This window comes from Salvelinus sp. IW2-2015, linkage group LG3, assembly GCF_002910315.2.
Source record: "Salvelinus sp. IW2-2015 linkage group LG3, ASM291031v2, whole genome shotgun sequence".
NCBI lineage: Eukaryota > Metazoa > Chordata > Actinopteri > Salmoniformes > Salmonidae > Salvelinus > Salvelinus sp. IW2-2015.
Genome location: NC_036840.1, coordinates 471,664 through 490,288, shown reverse-complemented (window position 1 = coordinate 490,288; position 18,625 = coordinate 471,664). Strand labels below are relative to the sequence as shown.

Genomic DNA, 18,625 nt, shown 5'->3' with positions numbered 1-18,625 from the left:
GTTTTAGAGAATTTGGCAGTACGTCCAACCGGCCTCACAACCTCAGACCACGTGTAACCACGCCAGCCCAGGACCTCCACATCCGGGTTCTTCACCTGCGGGATCGTCTGCCTGTAATAAAGCCATTTTGTTGGGAAAAACTCATTCTGATTGGTTGGGCCTGGCTTCCCAATGGGCGGGCCTATCCCCACCCATGGCTCTGCCCCTGCCCAGTCATGTGAAATCCATAGATTAGGACCTAATGAATTTATTTCAGTTGACTAATTTCCTGATTGTTGCATCTTGCCTTTTATATTTTTGTTCAGTATAGTTAACCAGACAAACTACACTTATTATTTTACCTGCTGCACAAATGCCTCTCTCTCTCCCCCCTCTGGCAACGGCCCACTGGCACACGCAAGTGATGTGAACACCATGACTTTTCTAGGATTTGCATTGCTGACAAAAAATTAGCTATAACTGGGCAAATAAATCATTAATTAGCAATAAATATCAACAAATGTGCAAACACGGGTATGTTCGCTTTGATCTCAAAAACACATCTCGTGACTGTTATTGAAAGACCGCACGTGCCTGTCATTAAAGGCCTACAATAATTCTCCTCTGAAGTGCTCTGCAGAGATTGAGGCCAGTGTGCTACACACTGTATCTGGATGACACTCATCCACTTCTGATGGGAGTAGCCTCATTGTGCAAAAATCACAAACCTTTTTTTCTTTTCTTGTCCATTCCAACTTAATCTATGTTCTTCATGTCCGACAATTTTTTTTACTTGCACGGGCAAGCAGACAACCGTTAATGTCTAGCCCTGGTGTGTGTGTGTGTGTGTGTAGTAATCGTCTGCATCTCTGTCTCCCAGACCCTGGACAAGGTGGTAATGGAGATGAGCACCTGTGATGAGCCCCGCCCTCCCAACGGCCCATCTCCCATAGCAACGGCCTCGGGGCAAAGGTGGGAGCTGGCTCTCTTTTTCTCCCCCCTTTCAGAGGGTAGTTGTGTGTGCATGAGTGAGTAAGTGTATGGTGTCTGTCTGTCTGTTCACGTGCGATGGGGCTGAAAAATACTTTACTAAAAAACACCTGCATTCAGTTCATCCAAATCCAGCCTTCAATTGCCTACCTCCTCCTCTTCTCCCACTCCCCCAGTGAGTATGGCTTTGCTGAGAAGGTGGTGGAGGGCATCTCTCTGTCCATCAACTCCATCGTGGTGAAGATCAGTGCCAAGGCGTTCAACGCCTCCTTTGAGTTGAGCCAGCTGCAGGTCTACTCRGTCAACACCAGCTGGAGCCTGTCAGACCTRCGCTTCACACGSATACAGGACCCACACAGAGGAGAGGTGGGTGCACTGCATACACACATGGCATGGAAGTGWYTGTAACCACGGTAACCCAATGTGTGTGTGTGTAACCATGGCTACCTGTGRGRCCRTCAGATKCTGACGTTTAAGGAGATCAGCTGGCAGATGATCCGCATCGAGGCGGACGCCATCCAGAGTGCCCAGAACGAGATGRTGAGTGCCCCCATCCGCCTGATCACCAACCAGTCCAAGATCAGAGTCACCCTGAAGAGACGGGTACAATACGCCACACACATGCAGACATGCGGGCAAGGAAATACAGACACACACTTAGGTGCCAACACACACACACACACACCAACCTCATCACCAACCAGTCCAAGATTAGATGTCACTCTGAAGAGGCCAGTAGGACGCACACTCACGGAAGCGCACACACACAACACACTGATACACACTGACCCAAAATCAGTGCCACTCTGAAGAGACTGGTAGGACACGCACACACATCCGCCTCATCACCAACCAGTCCAAGATCAGTTGCCCTCAAGAGACGGGTACGACACACACACACACACACACACACACACACACACACACACACACACACACACGGCGCAGTCACACACGCACTCAGAACAGTCCTTGGTCTAATAGAATAGAGAACACTGTGGGCCAACAGCCTGCAGAATTAGCTTCAGTAAACAGATCTTTATCTCACACACCAGCAATCCCTGCAGCCACTGTGTGTTTAAACAGATAAGTGTGTGTGGGTTGTATGCACACTCCTTTGTCTGTGTGTGTGAAAACAAAGATGTACCAGATGACTGTGTGCTGAGTATGTACTTTCTCCAGTCAGTCATGGATATGGAGTGTCTGTTTTCTCCAGTCAGTCAGTCAATCAGTCAGCCATGGATATGGAGTGTCTGTTTTCTCCAGTCAGTCAGTCAATCAGTCAGCCATGGATATGGAGTGTCTGTTTTCTCCAGTCAGTCAGTCAATCAGTCAGGCCATTGGGTTGGAGTGTTGTGTTTCTCCAGTCAGTCATGGATATGGAGTGTCTGTTTTTTCAGTCAGTCGTCAGTCAGTCAAGTCATCAGGCCATGGATATGGAGTGTCTGTTTTCATCAGTCGTCAGTCATGGATATGGATGTTGTTTTCTCCAGTCGTCAGTCAGTCAGCATGGATATGGAGTGGTCTGTTTTCTCGCAGTCAGTCAGTCATGGATATGGAGTGTCTGTTTTCTCCAGTCAGTCAGCCATGGATATGGGTGGTCTGTTTTCAAGTCAGTCAGTCATGGATATGGAGTGTCTGTTTTCATCAGTCAGTCAGTCATGGATATGGAGTGTCTGTTTTCTCCAGTCAGTCAGTCAGTCAGCCATGTATGGAGTGTCTGTTTTCATCAGTCAGTCAGTCATGGATATGGAGTGTCTGTTTTCTCCAGTCAGTCAGTCAGTCAGCATGGATATGGAGTGTCTGTTTTCTCCAGTCAGTCAGTCATGGATATGGAGTGTCTGTTTTTTCTCCAGTCAGTCAGTGTCATGGATATGGAGTGTCTGTTTTTTCTGTAGTGCTGATGATTTTTTTATAGATCACCCATTGATGAATGCACATTTGTTGAATACACTGTTTTGGTTTCAACACAAGAAGTATGTGTGTATCTTCAGATGAAGGACTGAATTGTGGTGTGTTCCGTATCCTGTTGTATTAAGCATGTGTGTGTGTGTGTGTGTGTGGTCTATATATAATGAGTATTAATGTTTGTCTTTTGTATGAGTATTAATGTCTTTTGTATGTATATCTATGTAGATTGTGTTTATCTCCAGTCCAAGGACTGTAAAGTGGTGGCCTCTAAGCTGATCCTGATCCTAGATGACCTGCTGTGGGTGCTGACTGACTCCCAGTCAAAGCCATGGTCCAGTACGCCAAGTCATCAGCGGGGGCCATGGACAAGTCCTGCTCAGCGAGGAAGAGCATGGCCACCGAGGACCAGGTACACACGTATGCAGGCGCACGTAGGCAAGGACACAACACGCTCACTCACGTAGGCAGGTAGACACACACGTGGGCACACAGGCCAGGAAACGCACACAGGTAGGCAGACACATAACACACACACACACACTTACTTAACTGAAGCAGCTAGCTATGAGCTCAGTCACTCCTCTTCTGTCAGACAGACTTACAGTGGAGAAATGATTTGCCCCAGTCGTGTAACCTTCTGTCCACACTTAGAGTAGATGCCAAATCTTTCTCTCCCTCCTCTTTCTTCCCCCCCATCTCTCTCGCTCTGTTATGGTCTGGTAATTAGTCCTTGTGCTCCAGGAAAGGATGTTTGGTTCTCTCTGTGCGGTCCTCCTGCCATATGGCCTCTCACTCCCTGCTCTCTCGCTCCCTGCTCTCCGCTCCCTGTCCTCTCGCTCCCTGCTCTCTCGCTCGCTGCTCTCTCGCTCGCTGCTCTCTCGCTCGCTGCTCTCTCGCTCGCTGCTCTCTCGCTCGCTGCTCTCTCGCTCCATTATTCATGTACTGGCTCAAACTGGGCTTTGAGCATTCTGACCTACATGTGGCAGGCTATGCCATCTGCTGGTGAGAATGATGAGCACTGCACACTCCTTCGCTGATAAAAATCTTATCAATTTGTGCCTGTGCCAAATACAACAGGTGTAGACCTTATCGTGAAATGCTTACTTACAAGCCCTTAACCAACAATGTAGTTCAAGAAATAGTTAAGAAAATATTTACTTTATTTTTAACTTTTGTTTATTTAGTAACACAATAAAATATTAATTCCGAGGCTATATACAGGGGGTACCGGTACTGAGTCAATGTGCGGGTGTACAGGTTAGTCGAGTTTGACGACCCCTTTGTTTTTCACTATGTAAATAGTCCAGGTGGCCATTTGATTAATTGTTCAGCAGTCTTATGGCTTGGGGGTAGAAGCTGTTAAGGAGTCTTTTGGACCTGGACTTAGTGCTCCTGTACTGCTTGCCGTGCGTGTAGCAGAGAGAACAGTCTATGACTTCGGTGACTGGAGTCTTTGACCATTTTTTTGGCCTCTGACACCATCGAGTGGCGTACTGCATTAGCATCGAATAGCCCCCGCGATATGCAACTTTTCAGGGAAGTTAGGAACCAATACACACAGGCATTTGGGAAAGCGAAAGGTTTGTTTTTTCAAACAGAAATTTGCATCCTGTAGCACAAACTCCAAAAAGTTTTGGGACACTGTAAAGTCCATGAAGAATAAGAGCACCTCCTCCCAGCTGCCCACTGCACTGAGGCTAGGAAACACTGTCACCACTGATAAATCCACCAAAATTGAGAATTTCAGTAAGCATTTTTCTACGGCTGGCCATGCTTTCCGCCTGGCTACACCTACCCCGGTCAACAGCCCTCAACCCCCCACAGCAACTTATCCAAGCCTCCCCCATTTCTCCTTCACCCAAATCCAGATAGCTGATGTTCTGAAAGCGCTGCAAAATCTGGACCCCTACAAATCAGCCGGGCTAGACAATCTGGACCCTCTCTTTCTAAAATTATGCGCCGCAATTGTTGCAACCACTATTACTAGCCTGTTCGACCATCTTTCGTATCGTCTGAGATCCCCAAAGATTGGGAAGCTGCTGCGGTTATTCCCCTCTTCAAAGGGGGAGACACTCTAGACCCAAACTGTTACAGACCTATATCTATCCTACCCTGCCTTTCTAAGGTCTTCGAAAGCCAAGTTAACAAACAGATCACCGACCATTTCAAATCCCACCGTACCTTCTCCGCTATGCAATCTGGTTTCCGAGCTGGTCATGGGTGCACCTCAGCCACACTCAAGGTCCTAAGCGATATAACCGCCATCGATAAGAGAAAATACTGTGCAGCTGTATTCATCGACCTGGCCAAGGCTTTCGACTCTGTCAATTACCACATTCTTATCGGCAGACTCAACAGCCTTGGTTTCTCAAATGACTGCCTCGCCTGGTTCACCAACTACTTCTCAGATAGAGTTCAGTGTGTCAAATCGGCGGGCCTGTTGTCTGGACCTCTTGCAGTCTATGGGGGTACCGCAGGGTTCAATTCTCTGGCTGACTCTCTTCTCTGTATACATCAATGATGTCGCTCTTGCTGCTGGTGATTCTCTGATCCACCTCTACGCAGATGACGCCATTCTGTATACTTCTTCTTCGTTGGACACTGTGTTAACTAACCTCCAGATGAGCTTCAATGCCATACAACTCTCCTTCCTTGGCCTCTAACTGCTCTTAAATACAAGTAAAACTAAATGCATGCTCTTCAACCGATCGCTGCCCGCCCGTCCAGCATCACTACTCTGGACGGTTCTGACTTGGAATATGTGGACAACTACAAATACCTAGGCGTCTGGTTAGACTGTAAACTCTCCTTCCAGACTCACATTAAACATCTCCAATCCAAAATTAAATCTGGAATCGGCTTCCTATTTCGCAACAAATCATCCTTCACTCATGCTGCCAAACATACCCTCGTAAAACGGACTCTCCTACCGATCCTCGACTTCGGCGATGTCATTTACAAAATAGCCTCCAACACTCTACTCAGCAAATTGGATGCAGTCTATCACAGTGCCATCRGTTTTGTCACCAAAGCCCCATATGCTACCCACAACTGCGACCTGTATGCTGTCGTTGGCTGGGCCTCGCTACATATTCGTCGCCAAACACACTGGCTCCAGGTCATATGTAAGTCTTTGCTAGGTAAAGCTCCACCTTGTCTCAGCTCACTGGTCACCATAGCAGCACCCACTTGTAACACGCGCTCCAGCAGGTATATTTCACTGGTCACCCCCAAAGCCAATTCCTCCTTTGGCCGCCTTTCCTTCCAGTTCTCTGCTGCCAATGACTGGAACGAATTTCAAAAATCACTGAAGCTGGAGACTCATATCTCCCTCACTAACTTTAAGCACCAGCTGTCAGAGCAGCTCACAGATCATTGCCCCTGTACATAGCTCATCTGTAAATAGCCCATCCAACTACCTCATCCCCATACTGTTATTTTTTTGCTCCTTTGCACCCCAGTATATTTACTTGCACATTCATCTTCTGCACATCTTTCACTCCAGTGTTTAATTGCTAGATTGTAATTATTTTGCCACTATGGACTATTTGTTGCCTTACCTCCCTTATCTTACCTCATTTGCACACACTGTATATAGACTTTTCAGTTGTGTTATTGACTGTTTGTTTATTCCATGTGTAACTCTGTTTGTGTCGAACTGCTTTGCTTTATCTTGGCCAGGTCGCGGTTGTAAGTGAGAACTTGTTCTCAATTGGCCTACCTGGTTAAATTAAGGTAAAATAGAAAATTAATTAAATAAATATAGGTATTGGATGGCAGAAAGCTTGGCCCCAGTGATGTATTGGGTCGTACGCACCACCCTCTCTAGCGCCTTACTGTCGGATGCCAAGCAGTTGCCATACCAGGCGGTGATGCAACCGGGCAGGATGCTCTCGAGGGTGCATCTGTAGAACTTTTAGAGGATCTAGGGACCCATGCCAAATCTTTTCAGTCTCCTGAGGGGGAAAGGTGTTGTCATGCCCTCTTCACGACTGTCTTGGTGTGTTTGGACCATGGTAGTTTGTTGGTGATGTGGACACCAAGGAACTTGAAACTCTCGACCCGCTCCACTACAGCCCCATCGATGTGAATGGGGGCGTGTTCGGCCCTCCTTTTCCTGTAGTCCACGATCATCTCCTTTGTCTTGCTCACATTAAGGGAGAGGTTGTTGTCCTGGCACCACACTGCCAGGTCTCTGACCTCCTCCCTATAGGTTGTCTCATTGTTGTCGGTGATCAGGCCTACCACTCGTCATCAGCAAACTTAATGATGGTGTTGGAGTCGTGCTTGGCCACGCAGTCGTGTGTGAACAAGGAGTACAGGAGGGGACTAAGCATGCACCACTGAGGGGCCACCCTGTTGAGGATCAGCATGGCAGATGTGTTGTTGCTTACCCTTACCACCTGAGGGTGGCCCGTCAGGAAGTCCAGGTTCCAGAGGTGTTTATTCCCAGGGTCCTTAGCTTAGTGATGAGCTTCGTAGGCACTTTGGTGTTGAACGCTGAGCTGTAGTCAATGAACAGCATTTTCACAGGTGTCCCTTTTGTCCAGGTGGGAAAGGGCAGTGTGGAGTGCGATTGAGATTGCATCATCTGCGTAGCTGTTGGGGCGGTATGCGAATTGGAGTGGGTCTAGGGTTTCCGGGATGCTGTTGTTGTGAGCCCATGACCAGCCTTTCAAAGCACTTCATGGCTACCGACGTGAGTGCTACGGGGCGGTAATCATTTAGGCAGGTTACCTTCGCTTTCTTGGGCACAGGGACTATGGTGGTCTGCTTGAAACATGTAGGTATTACAGACTCGGTCAGGGAGAGGTTGAAAATGTCAGTGAAGACACGTGCCAGCTGGTCAGCGCATGCTCGTAGTACACGTCCTGGTAATCCGTCTGGCCTTGCAGCCTTGTGAATGTTGACCTGAGATCACACAGTCGTCCGGAATAGCTGGCGCGCTCATGCATGCTTAGGTGTTGCATGCTTCAAAGCGAGCATAGAAGGTATTTAGCTTGTCTGGTAGGCTCGCGTCACTGGGCAGCTCTCGGTGGTGCTTCCCTTTTGTAGTCTATAATAGTTTGCAAGCCCTGCCGTATCCGACAAGCGTCAGAGCCCCGGTGTAATAGGATTCAATCTTATTCCTGTATTGACGCTTTGCCTTTTTGATGGTTCGTCTGAGGGCATTGTCGGATTTCTTATAAGCGTTCGGATTAGTTTCCTGCTCCTTGAAAGCGGCAGCTCTAGCCTTTAGCTAGCTTCTGGTTGGGATATGTGGCTTCTGGTTGGGATATGGTCTCGAGTGGAGATCATCCATCTTATTTTCCAGTGATTGCACGTTGGCCAATAGAAAGGCTGGCAGAGGTGGGCTACCCACTTGCCAACAAATTCTCACAAGGCACCCTGATCTCCTCCCCCTGTATTTCTGTCTGTTCTTCATGCGAATGACAGGGATTTGGGCCTGGTCTTGGAGAAGCAGTATATCCTTTGTGTCGGGCTCATAAAATAAAAATGATCTTTGTCCATTTGTGTCGTTCTGCATCTCCATATGTCTCTGTGCCGGTGTCTGCATCTGTGTCTGCATCTGCGTCTGTGTCTGTAGTTTTTATGGTCTCTGGTCTGTATCTAGGAGTCGTCGGCGCCCCCTTCAGCCCAGCAGATGCGTAGCCAGCAGGTGTCGTCAGGCACAGCGGCTGACCAGAGCGCCACCATGGCAAATCTGTTCGCTGCCTTCGACGTGTGTGAGACCTCCCACCACCTGCAGATTACACACCTCGACCTGCACATCTGTGACGACATACACGCCAAGGACAGAGGTACACACAGACGTATGACACGTGTACACACACACACACACAGAGCACATAGACACGCCAGCTAATACACACATACAAATGTAAAACACACATATCTCACACAAACTTCAGACAGATGTTTGACCGACTGTCTGATACCTACACATCAAGTTGGGCTCTGACGCACAAGGTCCAATGTGCGTTACCTTAACTTCTGCCTCCTTCCCTCCCTCCATGCATCCCTCCTTCCCTCCCAACCCTCTCTCCAGTGATCAATAAGAGGATAACTGGTGGGGCCATGCAGCTCTCCTTCAGTCACATTACCCTGGACTACTACCCCTCCCACAGAGCAGGTAGACACCACCACATCCTATACACAACCTCCCTCCAACTGCCACACAGCTGATGGGAGTAATAGTGATCTTTCTACTTTCTCAACACCACAAAATATATATTTTTTTCTGTCTGTATACCATCTCTATTAGTGACGAGTAGGTACTTAGACAACGGTTTCTCCCTCGTCTCTTGCTTTTTGTCCTCTCCCCTTCATCTCTCTGTCTCCAGGTGAGAGTTGTCTCCACTGGATGCAGTACAGTGAGGCCACTAAGGCCAGGGAGGGCTGGGCCAGCAGTCTACTGGAGGAGTTCAAGTCTAATGTGGAGATGTTGAAGACCGCCAAGAGAGACCGGGAGGGCCTGGCCAACTGTCACACCTCACCACAGCACGGTAAACAAAAGAGCAGCACAGTCATGCACACACACACAGAGTACTGTAAACACGCACACAGACACACACCTTCCCTCAATGTGATTGAAACATAGTAATCCAATAAAGGTGTGTGTTGGAGCATCTGTCCTGATTCACTTTTTATTCAACAACTATACGAATCTGTCCCAGCAGCCCATGAAGAGTTATGTTGGTTAGACAGTTGACATTCAACTGAACTAGAATACACTTGATGTCATTAAGTGGGTAATTTTTAGAAGAGCCCCTAGAGTTGGAATGAAGTGAAGTGTGGGTTTCCCTAGCATCACACTGCCTAGTCACTCTGAGTTCTGTGTCCCCCCTCTCCAGTGTCCAGGTATCCCTCCAGTGTCTCCAGTGTTAGGGACAGTGTGTATGGTCCTGTAGGGCAGGACGAGACAGGAAGAGGAAGAATAGTGGTGGTTAGGGGGCCAGACGACCTACCCCCGGGGTGGGTGCGGGCACGAGCCATGGTGCGAGCGAGGGCGCGGGAGAGGGTGAGGGCACGGGGGCGGGCACAGTGCTGCTTCTCATGCCTAGAGCCAGGTACCCCCCTAACCGATGGTGTGCGCACGCGGTGTGCGGTGATACACACCTTTTGAGACGACGTCAGTGTGGCAGGTGGTCTGATTGGGTCTCTTTTTCTTTTCCCCGTTTCCTTATTCTCCCTACCATTCTTTCTCTCCCTCCCCCCCTCTTCACCTCTCCTTTCTAGGTAAGATCAGTACTAGTTCTACCAGTATCCTCAGTTCTCCCCAGACCCCCAAGACGCAGCTCCTGTCCAGCTCCATTGTCCTCAGGATAGCTGACTTCAGCATCTACCAGGTCAGCACACGCACACAGTTGACGTGCCTATCTGATCCACCCACTTTGCGTACTGAGCTCATCCCGTGTGTGTGTATCAGGTGTCCACAGCAGACCAGTGTCGCTCCAGCCCTAAGGCCATGATCTCCTGTAATAAGAAGTCCCTGTACCTCCCTCCTGAGATGCCTGCCATCCACGTCGAGTTCACCGAATACTACTTCCCTGACGGAAAGGACTACCCCAGTAAGATTGGTTCCTACTCTCATTCAGTTCCTAGTTTTTGGTTCCTAGACCCTCATCCTACAGGGTGTACAGGTTTTATTCCAGCCTAGCGCTAACTCACCTGATTGAACTGTTTGAAGTCTTGACTTGATGTTTGTGAATCGGGTGTGTTTGTGCTGAGGGAAAGGTGAATGCATTAGTGCGTCACCTCTCTTCTCTTCCCCCTCCACTTATTTCTAGTTTCCAACCTCTATTCTCTTCCCCGCTCCCCTGTAGTCCCTTGCATTGATTATTATATAATCTTCTCTTTCCCACCTCCTGCAGTCCCTTGCCCCAACCTGTTTGTGCAGCTGAATGCGCTGCAGCTGGTGCTGGACCCCAGGAGCCTGGTGTGGTGCAACCTGTTTGCTCTGGACCTGAGGCAGAGCCTGGAACAGTTCATGGAGCTCTACAAGCTCAACGACGAGGAACAGAAGCCTGACGAGCACATCGACATCAGGGTGGACGGACTAATGCTCAAGGTAGAGGGCAGAAAGGACACACACCCACACWKTCTGTCATGATGTTATGTCGCTGTTCAAATCACACACACTCATATTCAGTACTTGGACACTTTGATTCAGTCATTTGAGAAATGCAAACGCTACCATAGCTGTGAAAAAAGCCCRTGAAAAGGTCAACACACTCCATTTCTGTAAGAGCATYGTCTTTACATTTCAACAGATTGGAAATMATGCTCATTAGTCATCTTGTACACATTGATGACCTRWGTATGTATATTTTCTAATAATGTGMTTCTCTTCCTCTCTCCCCCACCACAGTTGTTAGTGCCCACGGACAGGGACCCCTCCTATCCCCAGGACCTCCCCCGTTCCGTCTCTGTCCAATGCTCGGAGATGGTGGCCACCAACACCCGCCACCCCCCCAACTGCTCCCGCTCCCACCTGGAAGCCCTACTCCTCTCCTTCCAAGAACAACAGTTCTTCTCCACCTCCTTTTCCTCCTTCCCTCACTCCTCCACCTCCTTCCCGGTGATCCACCCCATTTTCCAGCGCCACGCGCATGAGCAGGACACTATGTTGCACAATGTGTATAAAGGGTTGGTGTCGCCCTCGTTGGGCGTGGATGCCCTCAAAATGCCAGCTGCCACAGACTTGTGGGCGGTTCATTTTGTCCAGTTCTGGGTGGACTACGAGGGGATGCGCGGCGGGAAGGGGCGGCCCCAGCCCTTCGTTGACGCCTTCCCCCTCACTCTGTGGGCGTGCCAGCCGGTCAGACACGCCCAGCACCAGGAGTGGCTAATGGGCGGGGCTTCGAGAGGGCAGAGAACTTCCCTTTCTGCAGCTGCAGGCCTGGCCAGGAGCGAGCCTGTGGATACTGTGGGACGTCTACAGAGGAAGAGGCTTTTGAAGGAGTACTATAGTACTGTTACGGACGCCACGGCAACAGAGGCCTCGCTGCCGCCTAGCAACGGGCTTCACAAGCCACTGTCCCTGGACAACATCCCCCCACCTTCCTCGTCTTCCTCTTCCAGTAAGGAGGCAGACATGCACATGTTAGTGCACGTACAAAAGCATTTGAGCGCTCAGGTGAGTGATGATTCATATATTTTGGTGTGCATGTCTGTACACTGTACTGTGTGTGTGTACACAACATTAGGAACATTTTCTTTTCATGACATAGCTTTCACTTGGTCAGTCTATGATCCCTTATTGATGCCACTTGTGTGTGTGCCATTCAGAGGGTGAATGAGCAAGACAAAATATTTAAGTGCTTTTGAGCGGGTTATAGCAGTAGGTGCCAGGTGCACTGGTTTGTGTGTCAAGAACTGCAACGCTGCTGGGTTTTTCACACTCAACAGTTTCCCGTGTGTATCAAGAATGGTCCACCATCCAAATGACATCCAGCCAACTTGACACAACTGCAGGAAGCATTGGAGTCAACATGGGCCAGCATCCCTGTGGAACACTTTCCACACCCTGTAGAGTCCATGCCTCGATGAATTGAGGCTGTTCTGAGGGCTAAAGGGTGGTGGTGCAACTCAATATTAGGGAAGTGTTCCTAATGTTTTGTCCACTTTTTATTAATGTATGACGTGTGCGTATGATGTGAACCAACATGTTACACTGTTTATTTGCGAATACTGAAGTGTGTGTAGTTATGAGCATAATGTGTGTGTCCAGGTGAGCCACAGGCAGTACATGTTCCTGATGCGGCTGCAGCGCAGCATCAAAGCCTTGCAGCACACCCTGCAACAGGACCTGGAGGGGATGGGCTCCAAACGAGACAAGGCAAAGACCACATCGGACCCCRCTCCAGACCACCAGCCCTTCAGTGCCTGTGTGGGGATCCTGCTCAAAAGTGCYGAGGTAGCTCTCRTCTTGAAGCRGGTCCCCCAGRCCGAGGGTCCTGGTTCCCCCCTAGGGTCYGAGTTGTCCCCRTCGGAGAGTAGATGCACCTTGGAGACTGGGAGTGACGGTGGGGAGGGGGGGGATAGAGGAACCCACGTGGAGGGGGCTGGGACGAAGGGAAGCTGTACAGTGGACCAGCTTATGTGTGGGGGAGGGGTAGAGGGTGGGATAACGCAAGGCCCTGCCCCTCTCATCCCCGCCTCCGCCCTCAACCTGAAGGTGTCTCTTGACGAGAGGACAGGGAGATCGAGTTCAGAGGAGTTGGGAGAGGCTTCCCTGGAGGCCCGGACTGAGGGAGAGGAGCTGGGGACCGGAGTTGATTGTAAAGCCCAGCAGGGTGAGTCCTCCGGGGCAGACCCCACTCTCTCAGACCCCCTCTCCACCAAAGACTGGAACGAGAAGAACCCTGGGGCCAGATTGCCTGAGTCTATGTCCAGGTAATTCACTTCCGTCATTATCAGAATACAGTCTGGTTATTTAGACTGTCATTACCGTAACAGTCCTTTTCCAGCTATTTAGACCTGTAGCCACTGTCAATGACCAGGTATTCAGTTCAGTGTTTCCACTGCAGTCATTTGGCTGTGGCGCCACGGCAAAATAATTGCCTCCACGGCAAAAAAATATGGGACATAAAAAAAATGTATACTGAGGTGCACTTTGAAGATGCTGGAACAGTCCACAATTACGTTTCCTCTGCAGACAAAATCTGACAACCCCACAGTATAATAGTTTATCTATTTACATAATCGGCTTGTTGTGTGTTCTATGCAAGAAAAATATTCCTCGAGGCGCGTTCAAGTTACAAGTGTCATAGTGAGGGAATTCCCAGAATCTAAAATCGGCTGCATTTATAGGCTGCTCACACTTTTACCAGCCACACCGGTTTACTCTTTATATGGCCTGCGTATGGTCTAATGAAGGAACGCTGAATTAATGTATTTAATAACTTAGAATTAACTGAATGATCGAAAATGGGCCTACCTGTTTGCACTTTGTGCCAGCTGTGTATTCATCTACCATGTTGTCCTTCCAAACTGGACATTTCACTCTCGCAGCACGTTTCCACGGTGATGTAGCCTATTCCTTTATCATAACCTTTTTATTTCTCCGGTTAGGCCTATGTTAGCCATTTTCACGTAACCTAGGCTACCCAGGAAAAATACACTTTTAATGTGTTGTATCACAACCGGCCTTGATTGGGAGTCCCATAGGGCAGCGCACAATTGGCCCAGCGTCGTCCGGAGTAGGCCGTCATTGTAAATAAGAATTTGTTCTTAACTGACTTGCCTAGTTAAATAAATAAAACATATCTGGTGGGGAGAGGGAACATAAGCGCTGCACGTGGACAAATTAGAACATTTTAGCACCTCACGAATAAGGGACAGTTCCTGGCTCCACACACTCTCTCAATGCGTGCTTAGCTTAGCTGGTAGACTGGTAGTCTGCCTCGCCGCTCACAGAATGGAATTCACAACACAACAAGCGCCTGGGTTTTGAAAGTGTATTAACTTGATTTTAAAATGTTTCCCGACCCGCAATGTAATTGTTCTGAACCACGAGCCGACCCACGGTTTGAAAAGTTTTTATTTATTTCACCCACGCTATCTAACCCAATGCAGATTAGCCCAATAGGGTAAATGCATATAGGCTACCCCATGCTTCAGCCTATTTATTTATAGCCACTATGCTGCATCAGTTGGGATACAGGTGATCATGCTTATTGCTAATAGCATACCTGATCATATGAACCATGCATAGGCTATAAGCATGGTCCACTATGTTACAATTTAAACAAATAATTTTACCAATATGTTTTTGGCTCATTTCTGGAGGTAGAAATTATATTTTGGTTGGTGTCAACATAATTTTTGATAGAATGTCCTTTTAAAAAGTCACCAGAAGTGAGCTTCTCAGTCCTTCTGCATAAAAATTCTCTGGGGAGGACCCCCAAAACAGTGGGGGAGGGAAACCTCCAGACCATTCCCCTCTACTGCGACACATTTTTCCAGAGGAACACTGATTCCATTACTTCCATGACATATTGTTCAGCTATTCAGACGATCAGTTCTGTAAAACATTCACTGTGATGATTCACTCCAAATCAAAGCAAACAATAAGAACATCTTTACTGTAACTTAGTGCATGTCCCGGTCGGCAGATCAGGAGTGGGAAATGCAGGCCAATCGTCAGGCAGACCGTGACACTCATTCAGAGGACTTATGACAAGCTTTAAATTAAGTCACTCCCATTACTGCAATACTCAGTCACAACAATACTTCTTGCAGATGTCATTACAGTTACTCACTTATTCATGCCCAGCTTAGTAAACCACCATTTAATGTTACTTTACTGTTACTTGGTCAGTCCCATCACATCAGTAGGTGGTTCTACATCATGCCTGTGTAACTACAGTGACAGCACTGTACCTGCCCTATACATCACAATATCAATGTTGTCACCCATAAGAGGTGTTTGTTCATTTGTGTGTGTTTCTGCCTTGTCCAATGTGCTCCCATACAAGGTGTGCGTCTGTCTTAGTGTGTGTGTGTGTTTTTCTCACTCTGCTATTCTGTAGCTTAGTGTGTCCTCTGCTCTGACCCATGCAAGGTGTGTGTGTGTGTGTGTGTGTGTGTTCTCTCTCTACAAAGGAAAGGCAGTCTGTCAGTGGTTTCTGACCGGCTCAGCTCCTCAAACACCCGGTCCACCTCCCTATATTCTATTTCCAACATGTAAGACACGCTATGGGTCTGTCTGTGTGTGTCCGCATTCCTTTAAATATCTGTTACACGTTGTGTGTTGTATCTGTACGTGTGCATGTAGAATTGTCTGTGGTTGGGTGTATATCTGTGGGTCTGTATACATTTACACGCTGCAAGTTGGTGTGTGTGTACCCGGTGAATAGTGTGTGTAGCCTTTATCTGGTGACTAGTAGCATATAGCCTTGGCTAGGTCAACAGTCTAGACCTGAGCCCGGTTTCCCAAAAGCATCTTAAGGCTAAGTTCATTGTTAGAAACAGCTCAATGGTTCTGATGATGAACTCAGCCTTAAAATGCTTTTGGGAAACCGGGCGCAGGGCTATTCAAATCCAAGCCTTGAGGTCCACAGTACTCCTGTTTTTCTTTCCCCTCACTCTTCTCCCCCACTCACACTCACTCTTGTTTGTGTGTGTGTTCCAGTGGGCGTCTGATGAGGGAGCGTTCCCAGTCCAGTTTCTCAGTGTCCTATAAGAACATGAAGAAGACTCCGTCTCTGCAGTCCTTGGACAACCTCTCCATAGACAGCTACCTGATGGAGGACGGAGACACAGACACATACAGCCTGCTGGAGAGGGGTAGGAACCACACACACACACACACACACACACACACACAAGGCCCTGGGTCCTAGACTTCCTGACGGGCTGACCCCAGGTGGTGAAGGAAAGCAACATCCCCTCCACCACTCTGACCCTCAACACGGGGGCCCCTCTGGTGCGTGCTCAGCCGCCTCCTGTTCACCCATGACTGCGTGGTCATGCGCGTCTACAACTCATTCATCAGGTTTGCTGATGACAGAAGTGGTAGGCCTGATTTACTAACAACAATGAGACAGCCTACAAGGAGGAGGTGTGAGCCCTGGTGGAGTGGTGCCAGGAAAATAACCTCAACGTCAACAGAACGAAGGAGCTGATCGTGGACTTCAGGAGGCCGCAGCGAGAGAACGCCCCCTTCCACATCGACGGGGCCGCAGTGGATAGAGTCAAAAGCTTCTAGTTCCTCACTGAGAATGTGAAATAGTTCCTTCACACCGACAGTGTGGTGAAGAAGGCGCAACAAAGCCTCTTCAACCTCAGGATGCTGAATAAATTAACCTTGGCCCCTAATATGCTGACCAAACCAGCCGCGTTGCAAAATAGATGTTCATATACATGTTCAATCATTTCATCCACTGCTCGCGCGTGTCAACGGGCGTCTGCGTACCAGGCACTGTAATATAACTTGGCTCTATTTTAGAAGCTTGACTCGCTGCAAGTCCAGCCTCTCCTATCTACTCAATGGTTTTTAGGAGCATATACCGACGTGGGTGATTGAGGTCCACACTCTAGGCCAGTTGGTGGCGGTAATGCACCTTAAAGATGGTTGCCAACCGCAATATAAAATCCACAGAAGAAAGATGAACAAGGAGAGACTAATCAAAGAGAAAAAGGGGAAACCTAGTTAGTTATCTGTGGATTCATTGTCGGAGTAGAGAACACACGATTTTGTATGAGTCAAAATTCTACAAAGATCCAGCTCAAAAAAAGGACCATATGCATTTCAGGTAAAATAACAAGCCAAAGTTTATCTCCAAGGACAAATTAACTAGCAACAGCAAGCTAGCTAAATGTCCATGAATGATACATTTACGTTTTGACCTCTCCCCAAATTAATATAGTTGGTTCACAGTAGGTTTTGGTATTTTAACCTGTGTCTTGAACGCGTCTGGTGGAGATAGACAAAATCAACACGCGCACACAGACGATGAGCAAGTTTGGTTAGCATGTAAGACCCTCACCAACTTCTACTGATGCACCATTGAGAGCGTCCTGTAAGGGCTGTATTACCTCATGGTACGGCAATTGCACCGCTCGCAACCTCCAGGCTCTCCAGAGGGTGGTGCGGTCAGCCCAACGCATCATCGGGGGCATCTACAGAACCCGGTGTTTCATAGGCCAAGAAGATCATCATTCTTCCCGCTACCATCTAGAAGACTGAGACCGTGCAGGTGCATCAACGCTGGGACCGAGAGACTGATAAACAGCTTCTATATCCAGGCCATCAGACTATTAAATAGTCATCACTAGCCGGCCTCTGTCCAGTACCCTGGCCTGAACCTTAGACACTGTCACTAGTCAGCTAACAGCCAGTACTCTACCCTGCATCTTAGAGACTGCGGCCCTATGTACATAATGTTTACATACTGATTTACCCACTTCATATGTATATACTGTATTGTAGTCATGGATCATCCTATATATCTACTGCTGTACACACCTTTTCTATTCATATACTGTCCATACTGTCTATACACCCCATTCACATACATATATTTATATTCCAGACTCCGGTCTGGACCTATTTCCTGCCATTCTATCCATTTTGCTGTGGAGTTTTGTGTGTGAATTTAAATACTGTATTCGCAACATAGCTCGTTCATTGCGTACTTGTTTTACTGCGTTGTTCGGAGCTACAGTTGAAGTCGGAAGATTACATACACTTAGGTTGGAGTCAATTAAACTAGTTTTTCAACCACTCCATACATTTCTTGTTAACAAACTATAGTTTTGGCAAGTCAGTTAGGACATCTACTTTGTGCATGACACAAGTAACTTTTCCAACAATTGTTTACAGACAGATTATTTCACTTATAATTCACTGTATCACAATTCCAGTGTGTCAGAAGTTTACATGCACGAAGTTGACTGTGCCTTTAAACAGCTTGGAAAATTCCAGAAAATGATGTCATGGCTTTAGAAGCTTCTGATCCCCCCACCCCCCCCCGAGAGAGATGTTTGGCCATAAATGACCATTGTTATGTTTGGAGGAAAAGGGGAGGCTTGCAAGCCTAAGAAACAATCCCAACTCATGTTGTGGGGTGCTTTGCTGGCAGAGGGACTGGTGCGCTTTCACAGTAGATGGCAATGAGTATGAAAATGACGTGATTATATGAAGAACATCTCAAGACATTATGTCAGGAAGTTAAAGCTTGGTCGCAATGGTCTTTCCAAATGGACAATGACGCCCAAGCATAACTCCAAAGTTGTG

The 18,625-nt window shown here is 48.0% G+C and overlaps 1 protein-coding gene across 1 annotated transcript in view; it reads left to right on the top strand.

The window, feature by feature from the left end:
* Positions 1 to 18,625, top strand: part of bltp3b (bridge-like lipid transfer protein family member 3B) — a 51,839-nt gene that overhangs the window by 15,986 nt on the left and 17,228 nt on the right. Inside the window, 14 exon segments of the mRNA XM_024147783.2 lie at positions 860 to 951; positions 1,146 to 1,335; positions 1,432 to 1,572; positions 3,123 to 3,198; positions 3,201 to 3,289; positions 8,495 to 8,681; positions 8,930 to 9,013; positions 9,225 to 9,386; positions 10,120 to 10,229; positions 10,310 to 10,451; positions 10,755 to 10,951; positions 11,252 to 12,019; positions 12,614 to 13,278; positions 16,019 to 16,173. Of these exon segments, the coding sequence (XP_024003551.1) occupies positions 860 to 951; positions 1,146 to 1,335; positions 1,432 to 1,572; positions 3,123 to 3,198; positions 3,201 to 3,289; positions 8,495 to 8,681; positions 8,930 to 9,013; positions 9,225 to 9,386; positions 10,120 to 10,229; positions 10,310 to 10,451; positions 10,755 to 10,951; positions 11,252 to 12,019; positions 12,614 to 13,278; positions 16,019 to 16,173 (3,058 nt within the window).